General features: G+C 39.8%; 1 protein-coding gene across 2 annotated transcripts in view; it reads right to left on the reverse strand.

Moving 5' to 3' along the window:
• The window catches only part of EXTL3 (exostosin like glycosyltransferase 3), a 61,279-nt gene that overhangs the window by 34,851 nt on the left and 4,729 nt on the right, over nt 1–21,699 (reverse strand). Inside the window, exons 2-3 of one of the 2 annotated variants that reach the window (XM_029202812.1) lie at nt 8,792–8,884; nt 4,574–7,202 (exon numbers count right to left, since the gene is read on the reverse strand). In XM_029202812.1, the coding sequence (XP_029058645.1) occupies nt 4,574–6,721 (2,148 nt within the window). In that variant the 5' untranslated portion in view covers nt 6,722–7,202; nt 8,792–8,884. Of the gene's footprint in view, nt 1–4,573; nt 7,203–8,791; nt 9,292–21,699 lie in introns of those variants that run through there. The other variant, XM_029202813.1, reaches the window with a different exon arrangement.

The following is a 21,699-nucleotide window of genomic DNA, read 5'->3' on the forward strand; positions in this document are numbered from 1 at the left end:
ACAAGACTGAGAAACAAGTGAGTACGTAGCGTAGAGATGGGCAATGTTTTGAGTGGGCAAGACTACACTGTGAATGACAACGTCCCCTTCCTAACAGCCCACGTTTTAAAACTCCAAAAGGACAGACTTTCACGTTCTCATTTCCAGTCAACGCTCCAACAAGGCCACCCTATTTAGTACAATTTTCTAGACTATAAAGCAGAGTGAAGAAGATGTGTTAACTGGTCAGAATAAAGTAATAACTTGAACCAAAATTCTGGGCGGGACCATGTATCCAAAAAGAGACCACCTGGAGGCTCCTGCTTCCAGGATGGCTGAAAAAGCCCCACCCAGACCCAGCCTCCTGTAGACGGTAACGTAAACTCTGGACAAAAATACCAAAAAAGCATTACCTGAAAGCACTAGATAGTGAGCAGAAGGCAACAAATTGTGAAGGGGAGCTGAAATTTAGGAAGGAATTACGGACACGGGGAGACTCACCGTTGCTTTTGCCCTGAGAGTACGCCAAAGTCGGTACCATGCAAGACTTAAACTCGCATATACAACACCCAAGTCTTTCTGGCCTGAAGAATGAGGAAAAGAGTTTGGGGCAGCCACAGCCCCTGGAAGAAAGGAGATTCCAGCATGGAGAGAGCCAGATAGGGGGAGCTCCATGTACCGTGTATAAACTGCCCAGTCTCTGGGCCACCCCTGAACCATCCATGCTTGGTGCTGTTTGCAAGCAGACCAGCTAAAGACAAAAGGGCTGAACTAACATTTGCGATGCCGCTTGAGAGAGAACGTGCAGTCTGAGTCCAACCAAATTAACTGCCTGCTAAAACTAAAATCTCAACACTTCTCAGAGAAATAAAACAAAACCCACAGTCTTCAGAACATCCACAATGTTTAATACAAAACTGTTTGATGTGATGTACAAAGAACCAGAAAAACATGACCCAGTCCTCAGGAAAAAAGAAAACTCAATTACAGCAAATACTCAAATGACCCATATGTTGGAATTAGCAGACTAAGATGTTAACTAAGATGTTAAAGTAGCTATCATAACTGTGCTCAATGAAGGAAAGCATACTCAGAATGGGAAAAAAACAAAACAAAACAGGAAATCTCAGCAGAGAAACAAACTGTCATTCTTAAAAACATGGAAATTCTGGAACTGGAAAATACAGTATCTGAAATTTAAAACTGACTCAATGAGCTTAAGAGCAGTGTAGACACAAGTCAGTAAACTTGATGACAGATCAACAGAAATTATCAAAGATAAAAAAGATTTTTAAAAAATGAACAGAGCCACTGAAAACTGTGGGACAACATCAAAATGTCTAATATACATAGAACAGAGTCCCCAAGAAAAGGAGGGCAAGAATGGGACAGAAAAATATCTGAACAAATACTGAATAAAAATTCCCCAAAATATGATTTAAAAAAACATAAATTACTAGGCTCAAGAGGCTTAGTGAACCCCAGTCAAAACACAAGTCAAAGAAAACCACACAGAGGCATATCACAGTCCAACTGCTGAAAACCAAATTTAAAGAAAAAGTCTTGAAAGCAGCCAGAGAAAAATAACACATTACATACAGGGAAACAAAAATCTGAGAAATCACTGACATATCGTTTCAAAGAATGGAGGCCTGGAAACAATGGAAAATCTTTAAGATGCATGAAAGTGGTGGCCTCCCCACCTAGTAGGGAGTTTTTCAGAAGACAGCCTTCAAAACCCCCGGCACAACGCTACCCTCCATCCGACTTCCATTAAACATTCATGTCTTCTGCTCCAGGCGCTAAGGAACCTGATTCGACTGTTCAGAAAACAGGCAAGAGAAGGCAAGAGAGCAGTCACCCACTGTCCCAGCCTCTGGGCAGCCGTCCCACACCATTCAGGTGAGAGACCCCTGCAGCTGGTGGCACATACCCCATCTCCCTGGGGGCAGTGCTGTCACCACGCCCAGGCCCTACCCCATCTGAACTGAAATTCTCTTTATATAAAGCATTTGGGGCAGGAGGGTGGCCGTGAAGATCACATTTACTCTAAGCCAGACCCGATGTAAGTAATAGAAAAGAATGAGGGATTTTAACATATTAACCCCAGCAGGTACCCCCTAAGACAACCCCTCTTTCCTTACACAAACAGCTAGCAATCATGCCCATTGTGCTGCTGGCACCCTGAGCAGAAGAGAAGCACAAACTGCCCAGGATTTTCTGAAATGGCATGTAGGTTCCTGGGTTGATTCTTTTAGCCAAAATGCTCCTTTCAAATCATTTTCCCTGAAGGACTGGAATCGGACAGATTGCCTGGGAACCACTCTGCTGCTAACTTTACAAAGACCTGTTAACTGTAACACAATGGATAGGTCACGTCTTCACCCTCGGTGGACAATCCACTCTGAGATGCTGTGACAATCCACTCATAACAGTGCCATTCTCCCACAGGGGAGAGCTGCCAGTCCCTTGTAGCCCTGATACCTGGGTAGTGTTGACTCTATGCCCAAGAGGTTGACAATTCAACTGCTGCCCAAAAATACTGCCTCTCTTAAATAGAAAAGTCCAAATATTTAGAGAATGGAGTGAAACTGTCCAGCTTGAAAGTGTTTTTTTCTTTTTCAGAAGAACCTGAAAAAAGTGTGTATCACTAATACGAACAAGCTATTCAAAACAGCCCCCCACTTGGAAAGTCTCTGGCATTTTCTGACTAGGCATTGTATTGCTGCAATGAGCTACCCAGTAATCAAAGAGGACTACTTATTTCCCACCAGAGTTAAAAGGAAGGATTAGTTCTGGTAAGCTCTCGGACAAATTTCAGTCGCTGTTAACTGTTGTGGCATCGGCTTCTCTACATCCCTATCAAATTCAAAGAAAACTCAGGAAAACGGAAAACAAAGGCTGCTTTATTATTCTATTTGAGCAGCATCTACCTTTCACAGAACAATTTTTTTTTTTAATTTCAATGACATTCAAAAGTTGTAACTAAGAAAATAAGTGAAATGTATTTGGGAAGATGTCAATAAAAAAAAAAATCTCCCTGTTCAGCACTTTCTTAATATACACAATGAATTCTGGGATCAAAAGTTTGTAGAACCCTACAGTCTTTGAATAGCCTCAGATTATAAATTCAATTAAATAAAATACAAGAAAAGATTAGCAGCAGTAGTAAGAGAGTAGCAGGATTCCTAAGAAAGAAAATTTAAAACAAAGATTTGTACAAGAGAAGAAAAAGTGGTAACAGTTATGACACAAGGGAAATTATATAGCAGATACAAGAAGGCTTCATCAGTGAAGTGAGTCCTTAACAGAAGCAGAACATCCATGCTGCCCTCCATCTCCTTTGACAGGAAGTAATAAGTAGGAATCAAATAATTTTGGGGCACCCTTCTAGATTCCTTACTTGTACTATGTTAGATTCCTCTTTAATCCTGAAGTCAAAGGAGTTAATTAACTTACCAAAGATGACAAAATGACTACTTAATCCCAGGTCTATATCACTCCAAAATGCATGCTTTTCCATTATACCATGATGCTGCTTAGAAAATATTTCACGTGAATTAGTTCCTTAATGAAATAAATTTTTAAAAAACTGGTGTAGCCTGAACATTCCTCTTCTAGGCAAATTCTTCCTAAATACTACACTAATTTTCTTAAGCAAGCTTCTAGCAATGATGGCCCATCAGACCTTTGCCCTTCTTTGCTACCTTTTTCTGGAAAGTACCTAAGCTGCAGGGTAAGTAGTTGCCAGGTGGCTTAAGATTTGCTCTAAGGCCTCACATTTAAGAGAAATGGGTAATCTCCCTCTAGATTGACAAGCTTACATCAGAAGGTGGATAAACAAAGTACTCAGAACTAAAGCTCTATGCTGCATATTTGGCTATTACTTTTCCTGTAAAATACAGCATCCTAACCATAACAGATGGAGCAAAGAATGAGAAAGAACCTGCAAGAGACTACAGAAAAGGTTCAGGATCTCCAACTCCAAAAACATCAAACCCCCGACACCAGTCTCCCAGAGGACTTGTACCCGATCCTGTGAAATGAAACAGGTCTCCTTCCTAAATCCTTTGGGAGGTGATTAAAACCGCAGCTTCTGGAATCAGACACACTGAGACTCAGCTCCTCCATGATTGCTAATCATGACCTGGGGCAAAATAATTAACCTCTCTAAGCCTCAGTTTCCACAGATTTAAAATGAAGAAACCGTACTAGTTCATTATATAAGTTCCACAAATGCTAAATTATAGCACCTAGACTATGAGTGCTTCATAAATGTTAGCTTTTCATCACCATTCTCATTATCAACATCTTTGTGATGACACAGAATAAGTCCATGAGGTCAGTGACAGGGTTTTGTAAACCTTCAAGGGGCCAGTTTCGGTATTGGAGCGTCTTAGGAGATTTCTGAAGTAAGTAGCAGAGAGGGAACTGGCAAGGCCTGAAAGGAATGAAATAGAGGCAAGGAGAAAATTTCATGGGGTAAGAATCTGTATAGGTTTTTTTTTTTTAAAAAAAAGCATGTTTATGGAAAAGAGATTAAGAATGAATTCCTCTCTCATGCAGTAAAACAAAAGGCTCATGCTTCTATTACCATGATGGGGACGCCAATGTCAGGCCACAGAAGGTCCTCTGAGGGCAGCTTGGGAGAATTCCACACCACCACGACCTTGTTCAGGTAAGGGAGGCCATTCAGCCTCTCGAGCGAGTTCATGAGCACCTCCTCCCGCTCGTAGGTCAGCATCACCACTGTGAACTGCTCCCGTGGGACGTTGCCGCCCAGCGAGGCCTGGAACTCCTTGCCGGAGCCCCCGGCCCCACCGCCAATAGGCCGAAAGCCAGTCCCAGAGCCCAAAAATTTGGCCTCTGAGGGCAGCACAGGGTCAAACGGTGTGTGGGGGAAAAGATGGAAAGGTCCTGGCGCAGAGTTCCAGCTGCGATAGAAGTCCGTGACGGTCAAGGTGAAGTTGCGGAGGTACTTGGGGGAGGCGTAGGGCGGCTCCGTCTCCACGGGCCCCAGGTCCAAGTCGCCATTGTCGGCCATGTTGGGGTCGGTGCCGGCTGCCTTGCCCGAGCGATGGGGTATCTCGGCTGCCGCCTCTTCCCGGATGGGAGCGGCTGGGATCTGGATGCGAGTCCTAATCACAGCCAGCACAGTACTGAAAATACTGTCCGCGGTGGAGAAGTAAGTCTCCCAGAGGAAGCGGCCTTGCCGCCTCATGGCCAGAAGGTCGCTGTCGGAGAGGCTCCGTAGTAGGAAGTGGACCTCGGTCACTCGTGGCTTGGGCACCACCAGGGCGGCCTCGCTCCACTGCAGCACGTCCTGGTAAGGAAGCTGCACGTGCTCCCCAAGCACAACTGGGACAGCACCAACCTCCAGGGCTTCAAAGAGCCGTGTGGCACACCCAGAGGAAATAACCAAGCGAGGGTCCCCGGGAGTGATAATGAGGGCGAAGGTGGAGAGCTTCAGTAATTCTAAGCGGTCTTCCCGCTCCCCACACAGCGCCCACTCAGTAGGCAGACTGGGTTTAGGCTGGTTTTTGCAGGTAAATTCTACCAAGACCTGATCTAATTTGCTGTCCTGTACTGCCTTGAGGGTGGCAATGATACGATCATCGTAGTCGGCTGGAGGGTCACCCTCCATCTCCTCCTCAAAGGAGCGGGCCTCCTGAAGGCTGGATCTCAGTGACTCAATCTTCTCACCCTGGAAGGTGAAGAGATATTTCCGCTTCACTGGCACCTGTGGTGGGATTTCCATGAAGTTGGGCTCTGACATGGCGTGGACTAGTGGCGATACCACCAAGTCAAAGCCAGGCCGGTACTGGGCAGCATAGAAAGTGGACTGGGCCACCATGGCCCGGCCTGTACTGACATTGTACAGTAAATTCTGGGTGTCCGACTTCCGAGACAGATTGATGATGACGTGGTTGTGTCCGTCTGTCCGCCAGTGTGGTAGGGAGTACAGCTGCTTCTCCAGGTCAGCAGGCCGCAGCACCCCCAGCTCCTGCACTTCCCCCACTAAGATCACATAAAGGCAGGCAATGTCTGCATTTTCTGTAACATAAACGTTGGCTTGTGCTGTGGCCTGAAAAGCCTGCTTGACCAAGGGATCCAGGTAACTGCCAAAGGCAAACTGGTCACTGTCATAAACATAGACTGGGAAACCAGAGGTGAGAGGGCAGCGAGAATAATCAAAACAGTTGTGCAGCCGGCAGCTCCGTAGGACCTTTGGGGGAGGGAGGCCGATATCGTCCTTCTCTGGGAGGAGTCGGATGGGCAGAGAGAGTTTGGGCTGATTTTGGGCCATCAGTTCTTTGTAAGAGTGCTCAGTCTGGCTGATGACGTTCTTGAGCTGAAGCAGGTCCTGCTTGGCATTCTCAATGCTCTTCTTACAGGCCTCGATCTTCAGATTCAGCTTGGCGATTTCACTGTTCAGCTCTTGCCGCTTGGCTTCCAGCTGCAAGAGCTCTTCACTTACAGACTCTCGAATGCGGCAGAGATCCAGCACGTGCTTCACCTCGCAGAGCTCATTACCAGCCCGTGGGCCAAAGATCCGCTTGCCTGCCTCATCCGCTTCGTCCAGGGTGGTGAGATAATAGTGGGCGATGAGGGGGAAGAACACTAGAATGATGAAGAGCGTGAAGCTGAGCCACGTGAGCCGAATGCGGTTGGACCACCGCAGCACACAGGTCTGACCTCCGTTGCCCACGCCCCCATTCCGCAACATGGTGTAGCCCGTCATGAGTTCCTCTGTGGCTCCTGCCCCTGCTGGTCACGTTGGGTCACTCGCCATAACCATGAGTTACTATCAGACAAGACTCAACCTCCTCTCACTCCCGTGTTTCCGAAAGAGTTAGTGTGCTCCCTGGACAAGGCACCAAATAAAACGGAAATTTCATTTTCCTCAGCTATGATTGAAATGGTCTCTGACCCTACTCCAGCAGATTTTAAGTTCTGGTTGTTGACCAAAGAACATGTCCTTAATCTTTATCAAATAGTAAAAGGTACCACATTGTTGATGAGATGGAAGGGAAGAGGTCCCTGATGGTGGAACCCAGGAAAGATACCCAGGAATCAGATTGACTTTGTCAACTGCCATAGCTCTCGTTCCTTGGTTTTGCTGACCAATACACATGCATAGTTACTATTCACAGTTATAAAGTAGCTGGTTAGAACAGAAACAAATGCCAGCCTCTTAACAGTGTCATTGCCAACAATCAGGCCTGCAAAAGAAAGAGAAGCATGTCAGTCTTGAAGACATTATGTTCAACAAGCCTGCTCTCCCCCTGTAACTTTCTGGAAAATGCTTAAATCTTATAAGATGGAACAACGGTTGGATCATTGGTGTGTGTCTCACATAACATTTTAAGTCCAATGTAGGTTTTGTTTGGTATGGATATTTTACTTGTGGTTAGTAAGAGATGGATAAGGTAAGTGTCCAAAAACAGTTTCAGGGTTTAGACACACACACCTTCTTCCTATTTAATTGGCTATAGAGCAGCATTAGAGCCCTATAAAATGATTACCAGCTACACTCAACAGAGGGCGAAAATGTTCACAACAATTTGTTATTCTAGACTCAGCCATCATCATTAGACAAAGAGAAACACCCTCCTATCTATGTTCATTCCTGACATGAAAGTTGCCTTTTGAACTACTGGAAAACAAACAAACAAACAAAAACACCTCTGTGAGAAGCTCCATTTGTTACATTCAGAGTTGAAAAAAGCTGATGAGAACTCTCTTGATCTTTACCAAAGCAGTGGGTGCAGTAATTCAGAGATAAAATGTATTTTCCAGTTTGCTTCTCATTTATCTTCTGTTAGCACACATCATGTGCTCCTCCTTAAAATATAAATAGTAACCTGGTCTTTCAGAAAGAACACTATACTTAGAAATGAGGGGCATTATTTCTTATCCTTGGAAGAGATTTGCTGTCAGACATCACGCCCCAGGTTTCTAATCTCCCAAAATGGAGATAAGTGTACAGAGATAACAACATATATTGTGTTGCTATGAAAATAAAGGACAGAGGATGTGAGGGTACTTCAGGCTAAAAAATCTTGAAACAGCATTCCCAGTCCTATTTCCTATTCTCTTACCAAACTTTACTATCACAGGTTACAAAAGCTTTTCACTTGCTTTCACCTCAAATTCAATACATCTAGAAGTGAATTCATAATGTTCTGTGCCAAAGAATACCCTGAATTTCCTTCATTCATTCCCTCCAAAAGGTATTTACCATACTCTTTCCATGTCTAAGACATGCTAAGTATAACTGTGGGCAAATCTAGGATGTAAAATAATCCTCGACCTCATGGAACTTCCTTTAGCCTAAAAAGATATAAACGAATAGCAAGGATACTACCACAAGGCAGTGTGAAGTAAGCAGTACTTTTTGGATGCTCAGTCACTCTCTCTAGCTTCTACCTTTCTTAAGGATATATAACTACTAAATGTTTGATAGAGTCTTCTCTCCCTTTAAATAAAAATTAAAAGTGATGACAATGTTACTAAAAGGTTTGAATAAGGAGACCACGAGATAAGGACAACAAAAAACAAAAAATAATCATGGAAAAGCGTAAATTTGGATGATCTAAACTTGATAATTAACAGCTGACCAAATATCCCAAAGTATGTAGGTCAAAGTTTCTAAAGCATTATCCTTTTAATTTAAATGTTAAAATCTCTCTTTTTGGTTTCAAAATAATGTTCTCTGCACTTACGATCAAATCGTAACAAAAACAGAATGGAGTGGAGGAAAAAAAGAAGGCATAATCCAGGCGACTCAGCTGATTCATTCCCTTCTTACCATATGGCTCAGGGTCCTTCCTTTCTCTGACTCATGTAGCGTTACACTTCAGTATACAATTTCTGGAAATAGTGAGCTCCGGGGCTTGCTCTCCTGATAGAAAATAGAGAAGTGACATGCTATTAGAAAAATACTCAAAACTGAAGTTGCTATTAAAGAATTTATTTCTGTCTACTATGAAAAGGTTTCTCTTATGTATATAAGGTGAGCATAGAATTTATTGCTCAAATGGAGGCACTGTTTTAAGTGAAAAGGGGTCCTATTAATAAATACACTGGGACAACAAGCATAAATCGGCATTCTCAAAGGCAAACCATCCAGCTATATGGTTACTTATTTATGAGCTCTAAGAGGGAATAAACCAAAATGCTAAAACGTAGAAAAATCCTTACCTTTTAGAAGTATATACTGAGATATTTATAGAGGATTTACCTGGAATTTGCTTAAAAATAAACAGGATGAGGGTGGTGAGGAGTATTCTGGGATATCAGTGAAACAAGATTAGCCATGAGCAAATTGCTGTTGACACTGAATTATGGGGATACATGCATGTTTGCTTTTATATATGTTTAACATTTCTCATATTAAAAACTCAAAAATAAATTATACAGAGTCTAAACAAAAGGTTTTTTAAAAGTTATTTGGAGACTGACGATACTTAATCTAATATTGCTAATGCTACCAACCTACAGTGAACAGAACTGGGAATAGAAACAAACGTTCTAATGGAAACCAGTAATTCAACAATGACAAAAAAATTCATCCCCATCAAGTTCCATCTCTTTTACTGAAATTAGGCAAAAGTGTCATCAGTGCCCAAAAGCATGAACTTTCTTCCCTAAACAGCTAATTACTGCAAGCACAAAAGAAAAAGAAAATGCTTAGAACCTCTTCTGTCGTTCTCTGGAAAACGACAATGAAGGTATTAGGATCTAGAAATAAATGTCACCTGAAACACTGATAAGGAGAAATCTCATTAATTCTGTCATCGGCCACAGCACTGAATGCCCAACTTGTCAGCCTGCCCCCTACAATGCATTCTATGCACAGCAATCAGAATCATCTTCTTAAAACATGAGTTAGACCAGGGATCTCCTTTCCTTAAAAATTTTCAGTGCTTTCCCGCTACACTGCCAGGCCCTTCATAACTAGCTCCCCGACCACCAAGCTAATCTCATATGACATCACTGCCATACTTGCTCGTTCAGCTTTAGCTACACTGGCCTCCTTTCAATTCTTCAACCAGCCAAGCTCTTAACTGCTTCAGAAGCTTTATACTTGCTGATCTTTTAGTCTCGAATGCTCTTCCCCAGGCTCTTCTCTGGTTGACTCCTTCTCATCCTTCAGATCTTAATTTCTTGATATTCCTGTTTAAGGTAGCCTTTCTTACCCCCTGACACTTTCTGGCACTGATCTACTGATTTCCTTCATAATATCTTTTCATTTATGTATTGTCCCTTTCTGCTTTGCTGGCACCCAGTCGTCCTCCTACCTCATATAGAAAGTGCTCCCCAAGGCTTTTGACATAATCTGGTACTGAATCCATTCGCTGAAATGGCGTCAACCCCCAAAGTACCCCCAAAATACTAGTAGACCAGTATTTCCAGCTCCCTAAAGGATACCTCCCCTAGGATACACTATGGCCATTACATGATTCGAAATATTCCCACTTTCCAATAACTTTCAGTTCTGCCCATGATATTACACTCTTCTAGTCTTACAAACTAGAAACAATGTGATATACAGCAAGGAGTATAGACCTCAAAGCTAGCCAGACCTGGATCAAACCCCAGCTTTGTAAGCTATTAGATGGTCACTTAACCACTCTAAGCTGCATTTTTTTCTTAAGTAAAAGAGAACACTCATGTTCAGGATTGTTATAAAAATCAGAGATAAAGCAGTGAGTAAAAAATACCCTGTACAGTATCTCGCATATAGTAATCTATTTATTAGCTACAAGTCCTGGAGTTATTTTTAGATCTGCCAAACTGCATCCATTCTTTTTTGTAATAATAATAATTATGGTAATAATATATTTATAATAATAATAATTTACAATAATGTTTGCATTTATCCCTTCCTTTTATACAACTGCCTTCAACCTAGTACTGGACCATAACAAACCATTATGACTAACCTCACATTCCCCATCAGTTTATCTTGTGCATTACTCTAAATCAGTCTTTTTTATTTCATCTAATAATGCTTTAGCTTGAATAATTTCAACTGACCTATCTCTGAGTTCACCAAACCATTCTTCTGCTATTTCTAGTTTAAGGTTAATTCCATCCAATAAATTCTTAATTTCAGGTATTATATTTTTCAGTTCAAGAATGTCCATTAAGTTCTTTTTTAGAGATTCCATTTCTCTATTGAAATTCTTCATCTATTAATTTTTTCCATCTTTTCCTCCATTTTCTTTAGCATATTTATGAGAATTAAATTTCTTATCTAATTCCAACATCTGGGGCACCTGTGGATTTTATTCTATTTTTCTCTTGATTGTAGGTCATATTTACCTGTTTCTTTGTAATCTTATGATTTTTTATTGTGTGTTGGACACTGTTTAGAAGAACTATAAACACTGGAGTAAACAATTTTCCCAAGAGATGGCATACTTTTCTTTTTTTTTTTTTTTTTTTAAACCCTCTACCAGCCTGGCAGTTATATATTCAATTTATGACTTAAGTTGAAAATTTAACATTATCTCTAATATTTTATCGCTCTTCTTAATAAAAGCTCTTTACCTATGATGACCTCTCTCTTGACTTTTACGTCAATATTGACTGATATTTCGGCTCCATCTTGTTTTTACACTCTTAATGTTAGCCCTTATTATCATTGACGCAATTCATGCTTGTTTAGATTCACCCACATATTTACCAATTTCCTTATTCAGAATTCCATTCCTTTTTGCATTTCATTCCTTCCCTCTGGTTGTTTCCTTTTTCCTGAAGTAGTGCCTCCAGTGAGAGTTTGTTGGTGGTAAACTGTTTTCTTGTGAAAACACTTTATTTCACCCTAAATCCTGAATAATGATCTAGCTGGATATACCATTCTAGGTTAATAATTCTTTTCCACCAACACTGAAGAATCCTCTGGATTCTATTACTGCTGCTGAGATGTGAGATGTCGGTCTAATTGTTGTGCCTGTGGATAACCTGACTTTTCATTCTGGCTATGTTCAAGATCTTTTTGCCTTTGGAATTCTGCATGTGTCTACATGTGGAATCTGGGGGGTGGGGGACGCTCAGCACTCATCAAACTTTATGGTTCTTAAGATGTGTGTCTCTCATCAAACCAGAAAAGTCTCAGTCATTATCTGTTTGCTTTCTTTGTTTGTTTAGTCTTAGTTTGTTTAGTTTGTTGGTTATCTATTCGTATAGAGCCTGTCGCTCATTCTCTCCTTTTTGAACTCCTATTAGATGACTAGACATATGTCAGACCTCCTCATTTCATACTCCATGTCTTTAAACCTTTCTTCTATATTTTCTCTTTTGTTCTTTGTGCTACCATCTGGAAATTTCCTCAGGTCTATCCAGTTGAGGGCTCAGGAAATGTTTTCAGTAAAGAGCCAGAGAGTAAATATATTAGGTTTTGGGAGCTACATACAGTCTATGTAGAATATTTTCATTTGTCTCTCTTTTTAAACAACCCTTCAAAAACGTAAAAACCATTCTTTCCATGCAGGCTGTAAAAAATAAGCCACAACCAAGATTTACCCCACAAGCCATAGTGTGCCAACTCCTGATCTAACTCATTAATTCTCTATTCTGTGTCAAAGCGGTTGTTTATCCTACCCGCTGAGTTTTAATTTCAATGACTATTTTACATTTCCAGAAATTCTATTGACCCCTTTTTAAAAATTTCTCTTATTTTTACGATAGCACCTATTCTTTCTCACCTTTTCTATTCCTTCTCTTCAGGTGTTTAGTTTGTTCTGTCCGCTGATTCTTGCTCATCGAGGAATAGTAGATTGTTTCCTCCCATGCTTTATAATTCTGTATTGAGTTCATTTTTAGTTGTGCTTTATTTCTGGGAAATCTATGTGGTCTGGGTTGAGGATACGTCCCTCCAGAACAGTTTGTGTCTTCCAGATACCTCTGTCATACTATCAGCCTTACACCACTTTTTATGTCAATTCTCAGTCTGGAGATTCTCCCAGATCCCACAAGTACTGTAGATTTGAACACAAAACTCATATGAAGGGAAATCCATGGTCATGAGTTCTCAGTGAATATTCCCTTCCCCAACCAGCTCTGGATCTTGCTAAGAGAGACATCTCTCTGTGTGTGCTCACAGGTAGATTTTTTTCTAGTCTATCCACTCCTTTAGTGAATGTTCAACCCTTTGAAGATCCATACTCTTATCTGGTATCTCAGTTTAACACTCACAGGCGCAAGGCTCTTTCTCTTATCTCTGTGGAAACTAAAATGCAAATTACTAAAACTGGCAAACACCCTAAAACCAGAGATCGCCTCCAGTCTTTTGTCTATGCATGAATAAACATGCTTACAAAAATGGGATATCTGTTCTTTTTTGTAATCTGATTTTTTCCACTTATAACAAGAACAGTGTAATGCCCCACATCATTAGACGCTATACTACATGATCATCAATAACTGAATACAGCAAGACCATAATTTATTTAACCAGTCCCCTTTTGCTAGACATTTGTTTCCAATTTTTCACTATAATCAAAACTATAACAACTATTTTTGTAGCTATCTTTGCATACATCCACAGTTATTTCCTTAGAAAGAAAATTTTAACATAGGTCAGGGCAAGAATATCTTACCATTTTAAAAATTACCGTCTACGAGAAAGATGACCATTTATCCTCCCACCAACGATACAGAGGGCATCCGTTCGCCAATAATGGTGTGACAGAAATGGTTATTACTCCACGAGAATGTATTTGCTCTCCTACATTTCCCACTCTGCCTTACAGTTTGGCTGCAGCCGTTAAGACTAGTTCTTGCCAAAGGGAATGTGAGTAAAAGTAAGGTATCCTTTCCAGTACAAGGCAGTTAAGAATAGCCATGGATTCTTCTTCCCCCCACCACTTGAGAGACTGAAAGCAAAAAACTCTAAAACTATGAAGTGGCAAGATAAAAGCAACCCAGACCCCTGAGTCACCACTGAAGAGGAGCCACAGAAGAGCGTCATCTGAATTGTGAAGAGTGAGAAATAAACTTTTATGTTAGGCCACTAAGATTTCAGAGTCTGCTGCTGCAGTTAAGCATTAATTAACCTAATTAATCCAACCAAATGCCTTTTTTTAAAACAGTTTGATAAAATGTCATTCTATTGTTTTAATTTACCCCTTATTATTGGAGGTCGAACAATTTTTGCTCATTGAGTATCTGTACTTCTCTTTTCATGCACTATCACTTCATGTGTTTTGCCAATTTTTCTATCTCTAAATGTTTTATCTTTTTTTTTTTTTTTTACATTAGTCTGCTGCCCATAATCACTCTTCTGCTAAACTTCCATGATCCTCTATAATCAAGGATGGCTCTACCTACATGCCCTACTTCAACTATTCCACGTACGTTCAGTGAATCTTTCAAGCTCAACCCTACACAAAGAACGAGCTGGCTCAAGTTGTGCTCTTTCTCCAACCTTCTCCATCTCACTTGCCCAACAGACTCACTGGACACTTGGAACAGCATTCTTCCTCTTTTCCACCTATCCCACTTATTCTCTGGGGCCATTTTAGAGTCCCACCTCTTCCATATAGTTTTCTCTAACTACACTTGATTTCTGAACTCTCTAAATTCCCACTGTATTCAGTATTAGAGGATTCAGAATTTGATCAACTGTTCATTAGTTTCATTTAAGCAATTTGTTTCTCTCCAGCTGGACTTAAAAACTCTTTGTAGAATGAAACTATTTTTCTGACCTCTTCTGAAATCCCTCTGCAAAATATCACGTAGTTCTGGGTTCCAGGTCACTGCTCAATAAATAACAATACTAGATGAAAGTCTTAGTTTACATTTTCATTTTCAATCAAGTTTGAGATTTAGAGCCTATATAGTCTTGGTTCAAGGAAAATGAAACACTGAAAAATAAAGACAGAGAATTTCACAGCTAGGAGGAGGCTAGAAGGCCATCTGGACTTGCAATTAGACTCTCTAGCTCAGGACTCAACTTTGAGAATTTAAGAATGTTACACAATTTCCTCCCTAAAGTGATATTGAAAAATCCCTACTTACCTCCAGAGTTATTGTGAGGATTAAATAAAATACGATAGATTAAATTAAAAAAATCTATGGGACACAGCTAAAGCTGTGCTGAGAGGAACATTTATGCATGAAATGCTTACATTAGAAAAGAGGGAACATCTCAAATCAATAACCTAAGCTCCTACGTCAAGAACCCAGAAAAAGAACAAAATAAACCCAAAGTAAGCAGAAGGAAAGAAAGAATAAAGAGCAGAAATCAATGAAATAAAAAACATAAAAACAAAAGAGAAAAATCAGTAAAACCAAGAGGTTTGTCAATAATTTTGACAAACCTGCTCAAGACTGACAAAGAGATACAAATTACCAACATGGGGAATGAAACAGGGGATATCACTACAGTTCCTGCAGGCATCAAACGGATAACAAAGGAAGTATAAACAACTTAACACACGTAAATTGGACAACTCAGATGAAATGAACCAATGCCTCAAAAAACACAAACACCACAACTCACCCAACAGGAAATAGATAATTGGTCCTATAACTATTAAATAAATCGACTTTGTAATTTTAAAACTCCCCAAAAAGAAATGTCCAGCCCCAAAGGCTTTCACTGGAGAATTCTACTACATGTTTAAAGTATAAATACCTATTCTACACGGTCTCTTCCAGTGGGGGCAGGGGGGAGATTCCCGGTCCTTTTACCAACCCTGATACCCAAACCAAAGAGAGCACCAAAAAAGAAAACTACAGATAAATCTCTCTCATGAATATAGACAAAAAACACTGAACAGTGAACAGAATTCAGTAATATATAAAAAGAATTAAATTATATTGCACTTAAGTAGGGAAGTGTTATTTTATATAGTTAATCTTATCCAGAAGCATGAACATTCATTCTCTCCATTTATTCACACCTTTATTTCTATCAAATAGTTCTGTCATCCTCATCCCTGCCCCAATGTCTCATATTAAGTTAGTTTGTATTTTATATAATTTACTCATCCGTTCTCCCAGTTCTCCACCGCAACAGCTCATTCTCTGGTTCCTTTTGCCACTCCTTAAATACAGTTGTTCCTCAGGGGTTTGTCCCTTGTCCTCTTCTCTCTTTATCTTCATTTACTGGAGCTTGCCAATACCTTCAATTAGCACCCCCTGATCGGATGATTCTCAAATTTACCTCTCTAACCTTGATCTCCCTTCTGATATCTCTTTTCCAATGGTCAGCAATACAGACATCTACACCTCAATGTTCCAATGGCAGCAAGGGTACACTTCCTCTGAGTATAAGGAGGTTATGTTAGTTAAGTGTCTTCTCCCAACAAAGAGGGAAAAAAAGTTCAAAATACTTGTGCACAGAGATTTATCATTCAAATCATGGCTGATGCCCTACTTTTTACTCTTTCCCTAATCAAAATTTTCTTGCTGATAAATGGAAAGTAGAATTCTTCATATGTTAGCCACTCACTTGAGGGCTTGAAACCAGCTATGTTCCTGGAAAGCTGAAGTGGTAAGTAATTCAAGTCAAAAATCCAGAAGATAAGCTGAGAAGTCATCTGGGGCTTAAGAGTTCTCATTCGGAGTTCTGCATATGCTTGTCTTGCCCCTTCATCTCCTCCCTCCTACGCCTCAACACACCTGTGCCCTCTACCATCTCTACCATCGCCTCCTCTTTGAACGCCTTCTCTGCTATCATTCCTTATCTCCACAGCGAACTCTTCCGTCATCAGTGGGAACATTACCAGCAATGAGGACCTTGCTTTCAAGAGTCTGTTGATATAATAACCATCCTACTGACTCGACTTTTCTTCTTGTAAAACTAAAACACTCTGATATTGAAACTTCCTATCACGGATTTGGCATATCACTGTTTATTTAGGTCTTCTTTAATGCCTTTCAACAAAGTTGTATAATCTTCCTCATTAAAAAATAAATAAATAAACTGAAGTAAAACACTCAATGGAAGAGAGAAAGAAAACAGAAGGGAGGAAAGAAGGGAATAAATAGCTGGTTCCACTTGGGCTGCTGTTATGCATTACATCTGAAACGTATGAAGGGAGAATGGAGCAAGAAGCAGAGAAGCTAGACACCTTCCAGATGTTCCCAAATGAAACCTTCAACTGACTTTAATATATTAAATAACTATAATAACAGCTAACATTTATTGAATGTTTACTGTGTGCCAGGTTAGACCTACTGTATTCCTTCACACACTTAATCTTCACAAGAATCCTATGAAGTAGGTATTACTAGTATTCCCACTGTATTTATACACGAGGAAACCAAAGCACAGAGCTTAGGTAACTTGCCCAGGGGCATCCATATTGAGTAAAACTTGGATTCAGCTCAGTTACTCTAAGGCCCACACTCTCTATGTCTTAACCATTATGATAAACTGCCTGTGATGTTAACTCAGGGAACACAGAGCATAGGCACATCATGCATAAATTAATTTTAAATCATCCATATTACTACAGCTGTACTATAACCACAGATAATGAGTTATAATTAAAACACATGGTAATACTATTCCAAACCTAAAGTCAACCTTATATTCATATTTGTTTATCTGCTAAACAAAACAAGAAAACTATATACTCAGAGTGAATGACCTACCTGTGCATCTGTGCAGGTAGTACTACATAAGCCCATCAAGAAGGCAGAATCCTATTACAACCCAGGAGCAGGTTCTACAGAACCGTTTGTACATTGCTGCTATTACTGCCATTGCCACAAGCCTTTCAAACTAGATAAAGATAGTTCTGTACAGAAAATCATTTCAATAAGGTTGTTGAAAGCAATATTTCAGAGATCTTTAAATACTATAACAACCCCAAAGAACATGATTTCCTGATTTCCTGCTAAGCACAGGCATGACAAACAGCCTGTTACCTAGTACCTAGTTCAAAAATCAGGATGTTAATAAGCTAAACAAATTAAACAAACTAAAATAAATTTCCCAATACTAGCACTACTATTAAGACTCTTTCTCTCTTTTATGGTTCAAAATAACAAAAGGCACTTTCCAGGGAAGCTAACTGTTGTTAAAAAGTGACTTGTAAAAACTGAATGTAGGCAATTCACAAGTTGCAGGAGAGCGAGGTCATGTGTTTTTCACAATACAACCACCACAGTTTATTTACTGGATAAATTTAACCTGGGTGTAAAACAAAGGAAATAAAAAGTTGTCAGCAATTCAAAACCAAAATCAGGTGAGAAAAACTGGTTGTGCATTGACATACTTACTGAGTTACGAGTCAAGATTATGATACAATCACAAAGAACCACAGAGTTGAGCCACCCTTATTACAGGGCTTTGGAAAAAAGGAAAAACAAATATTGCTTGGTCTCAAGAACAGATTTCTAAGTCCAAAGGTGTTCCACAGATGCCCCTAGCAGACACAAAAGGAGCTCACCAGTAAGTAATAAGCGTTCCTTCCGCTGCTCAACTGTGTATAGGTATTAACAAGCAAACTAACATTCTTGATTAACCCAGGGCACAATATTGCTGCATTTAGTCAGCAATAAACCTGAACCCAGAAGTCTCAACTCCCAAGATAAGTCCTCAATTGGAAAATTATGCCAATTCCTGTATCTGTTTCCCTTCCCACCAGTTTGATAACATCCCACAAATCAAAATCACATTGTCTCACAAGTCAGTTTTTAAGTAGGGTTACAAATCAGATGCACAACTCAGCTAAGAATGTTTTCACATGATAAACCCAGGCCCACCAAACATTAACTGAATCAGAATTCCCAAGCATGGGCCCAAGCTCCCGCAGTTTGACAAAGCTCCCAAGTGATTTTAATGCAGAACACACTACTCAATAAACTCAAAAGTACTGGTCTAACAAAGAACTGATGACAATCCTCACTCAGATTGATGACATCTGAATCAATGTAATTATAGACAACTAAGGAAGTCAAAGAGCAATATACCTTATTCATGCAGGAAGTCTACAGACTACATCATAGACTTTTGGAAGACGTGGGGGTAGACCTTTCACTTGTTATAACTATATATATATTTACAATGCACTCTAGATAACACACTTTACATATACTTTCTCATTTCATCCTCATATCAGCCATCTTGGGGTTAGGCTTGTTTTTTCTACTTTGCAGAAAAATAAGTGTGAATCCCAAGGTTAGGTAACCTACTTAAGGCCATACAGCAAGAAGGTGAGGAGCCCAGATACAAATCCAGGTGTCCGACCTGCACCCTGCTACCCACGTGTTTACTATTTGTTTACTTAAAAGACTCATTTTGGCTTTGTTCATTTACAATAAGCATGTATTGCTTTCATAATTAAATATTATCTTGCTGCAGTCACTTCAAAGTACACCACATTAGGTTTTTCCATAAATAACGTGACAAGTAGCTTTTTAGAAAAAAATAAAGTTGAATTCCTGCATGACAAACCAAATCCCAAAATAAGTCCCAGATGGATTCAAGAGGTAATTATAATAAATGAAATCACAAAAAGAACAAAAGGAAAACATAAATGTAATTTCACCACAAGATAAGTACAGCCACTTTTACAGGAATCTAGGCAAAAGTGGAATCCATAAAAGTTCAACAAATCTGACTAAGAATCAAAGGCTTCTACATTTTTTTTTTTCAGTTGAGATTCAGTGAAAAGATTGGTGGAAGCATTTACAACACAGCATTACTTTCACAGAAGTAAAAGCAATACAATAGTGGTCAAAGGAAATAAGCAGGAAGCTACACAAAAAGAAGGTGCCCAAATGCTAAACGTTTTTAAATGTTTAATCATCCCAGCAATCAAAGAAGTGTACATTTAAAACAAGACACAGTGACATTTTCCACCTATAAACCAGCAAAGAATAGTAAAATTACAGTATCTGGTACTAACGAGGGTACATTCCCATACTCTGGTGCTGGGAAGGAGAACCCACACTCCTTTCTGGAGCACAATTTGGCCTTAAGCAATAAAAGCCCTGAAATGGTGCCTTCACTTTGACCCTACAATTCCACTTCGAGACATTATTCTTAAGAAAGAATCATGAATGAGAAAAAAGATTTAATATCAAGAATGTCCACGTTACGAAGTAAACCATTTAGTATAATAAAGTACAGTACATCTCTGTACTCCGCTGGCAGCTACAGTGACAGGTACTCTTATGCTGTATCAGTAGGAACGTAAACTTGCCATCTGTAACAAGTATTTAAAATATTCATATCTTCGACTCAGCAATTTCACTTTCTAGGAATGCATTCTATGTGAACAAAGATTTGTATTATTGATATAAAAATGTAATCACCAAGCATTCTTTATAATAGCAAAACAAAATTATAAATTAAATGTCCAAGATTAGGAGGAAGGTTAAATATTAAGTATGATAAATCCATGTCATTAATATGATTATCACTCTGTCATTAATATGTTATCTCTCTGTCAATAAGCTTTTCAATCGTTTTAAATCAAATGGGAAAATGTTCACAATATGTGAAAAATACAGATTCCACTGTATGGAAGGAGGAGGTGTAAAAACAGGTTTTTTTGTTTTTTGTGTGTTTTTTTTAAAACAGGTTTTTTTAAATAAGATCTTCAGATAGATTTTGCTGAAGAATCCTTCTGGAACAGTCAACTTGATGTGCAAGTGCCTAGAGCATAAACTAATTTCTCTAAGGGTTTCCATGCCTCAAGAAAATAAGATTTTCACCTTATGCTATGGAGGTATACAATTGATATCATTAGTGTAGACTCTAGTCTCCCTAAATTTGATAGAAAACTCAAGTAGAAGTTTGCTAAACAATACGTAAATCAGCTTTATGACTCAGGCATCCAACTTCAACCTGCATGGGTGAATTCAACTGGAGACTCCGATTCTGTCATCCCTTTATCACTACTACCATCTTTCTGATTCATCAGGCCCCCTAACTTCATAATTCCTGTCTTTCTTGACTCATATGTTCCTTATCCTTTTTCAACTCATAAACTAAAGGGGTAGACTATATGACCTCAAAGATCCTTTGAGATTCTAGGACCCCGCTGACTTACAACTGCCTTGCACACAAAAAGCACATACATACTGTTTACTGGTGGCGGGGAGGGAAATATTACAAACAAATAAACTCAAGGCTATCCCCAAGACCTCCTTTTGTTTCACCTCCAAAATTTCAAGCATAATGCTTTCTTTTAAGGCCCCCCTTAATTTTCCACTGAATCCGATAATAATAATTTGGAGTCCTCACCAACTATCTTCTCCATTTTAAGCCACAATGCCTTTACACTTTACAGCTCCACTTCAGAAATAAAGGCAGTCAGGCTGGGAAGAGTAAGTCAAGGTTGGAAAAAACCCAGGATACAAAAAGGTTTTATCAGTCTGGAATATCTAAGCAGATAACATTTAAAAGAGATAAAGGCAGGGCTTCCCTGGTGGCGCAGTGGTTGAGAGTCCTGTCCCCCCCGATGCAGGGGACACGGGTTTGTGCCCCAGTCTGGGAAGATCCCACATGCCATGGAGCGGCTGGGCCCGTGAGCCATGACCGCTGAGCCCGCGCATCTGGAGCCTGTGCTCCGCAATGGGAGAGGCCCCAATGGTGAGAGACCCATGTACCGCAAAAAAAAAAAAAAAAAAAGAGATAAAGGCAGAGTTCGGCACTTAGATCCCAAAACTACAAGGAAATGATTTAGCTTAATAACAGCACACACACACACACACACACACACACACACACACACACACACACAC

Source organism: Monodon monoceros, unplaced genomic scaffold (assembly GCF_005190385.1).
Source record: "Monodon monoceros isolate NGI ecotype Baffin Bay Population unplaced genomic scaffold, NGI_Narwhal_1 Super_Scaffold_5, whole genome shotgun sequence".
Lineage (NCBI taxonomy): Eukaryota > Metazoa > Chordata > Mammalia > Artiodactyla > Monodontidae > Monodon > Monodon monoceros.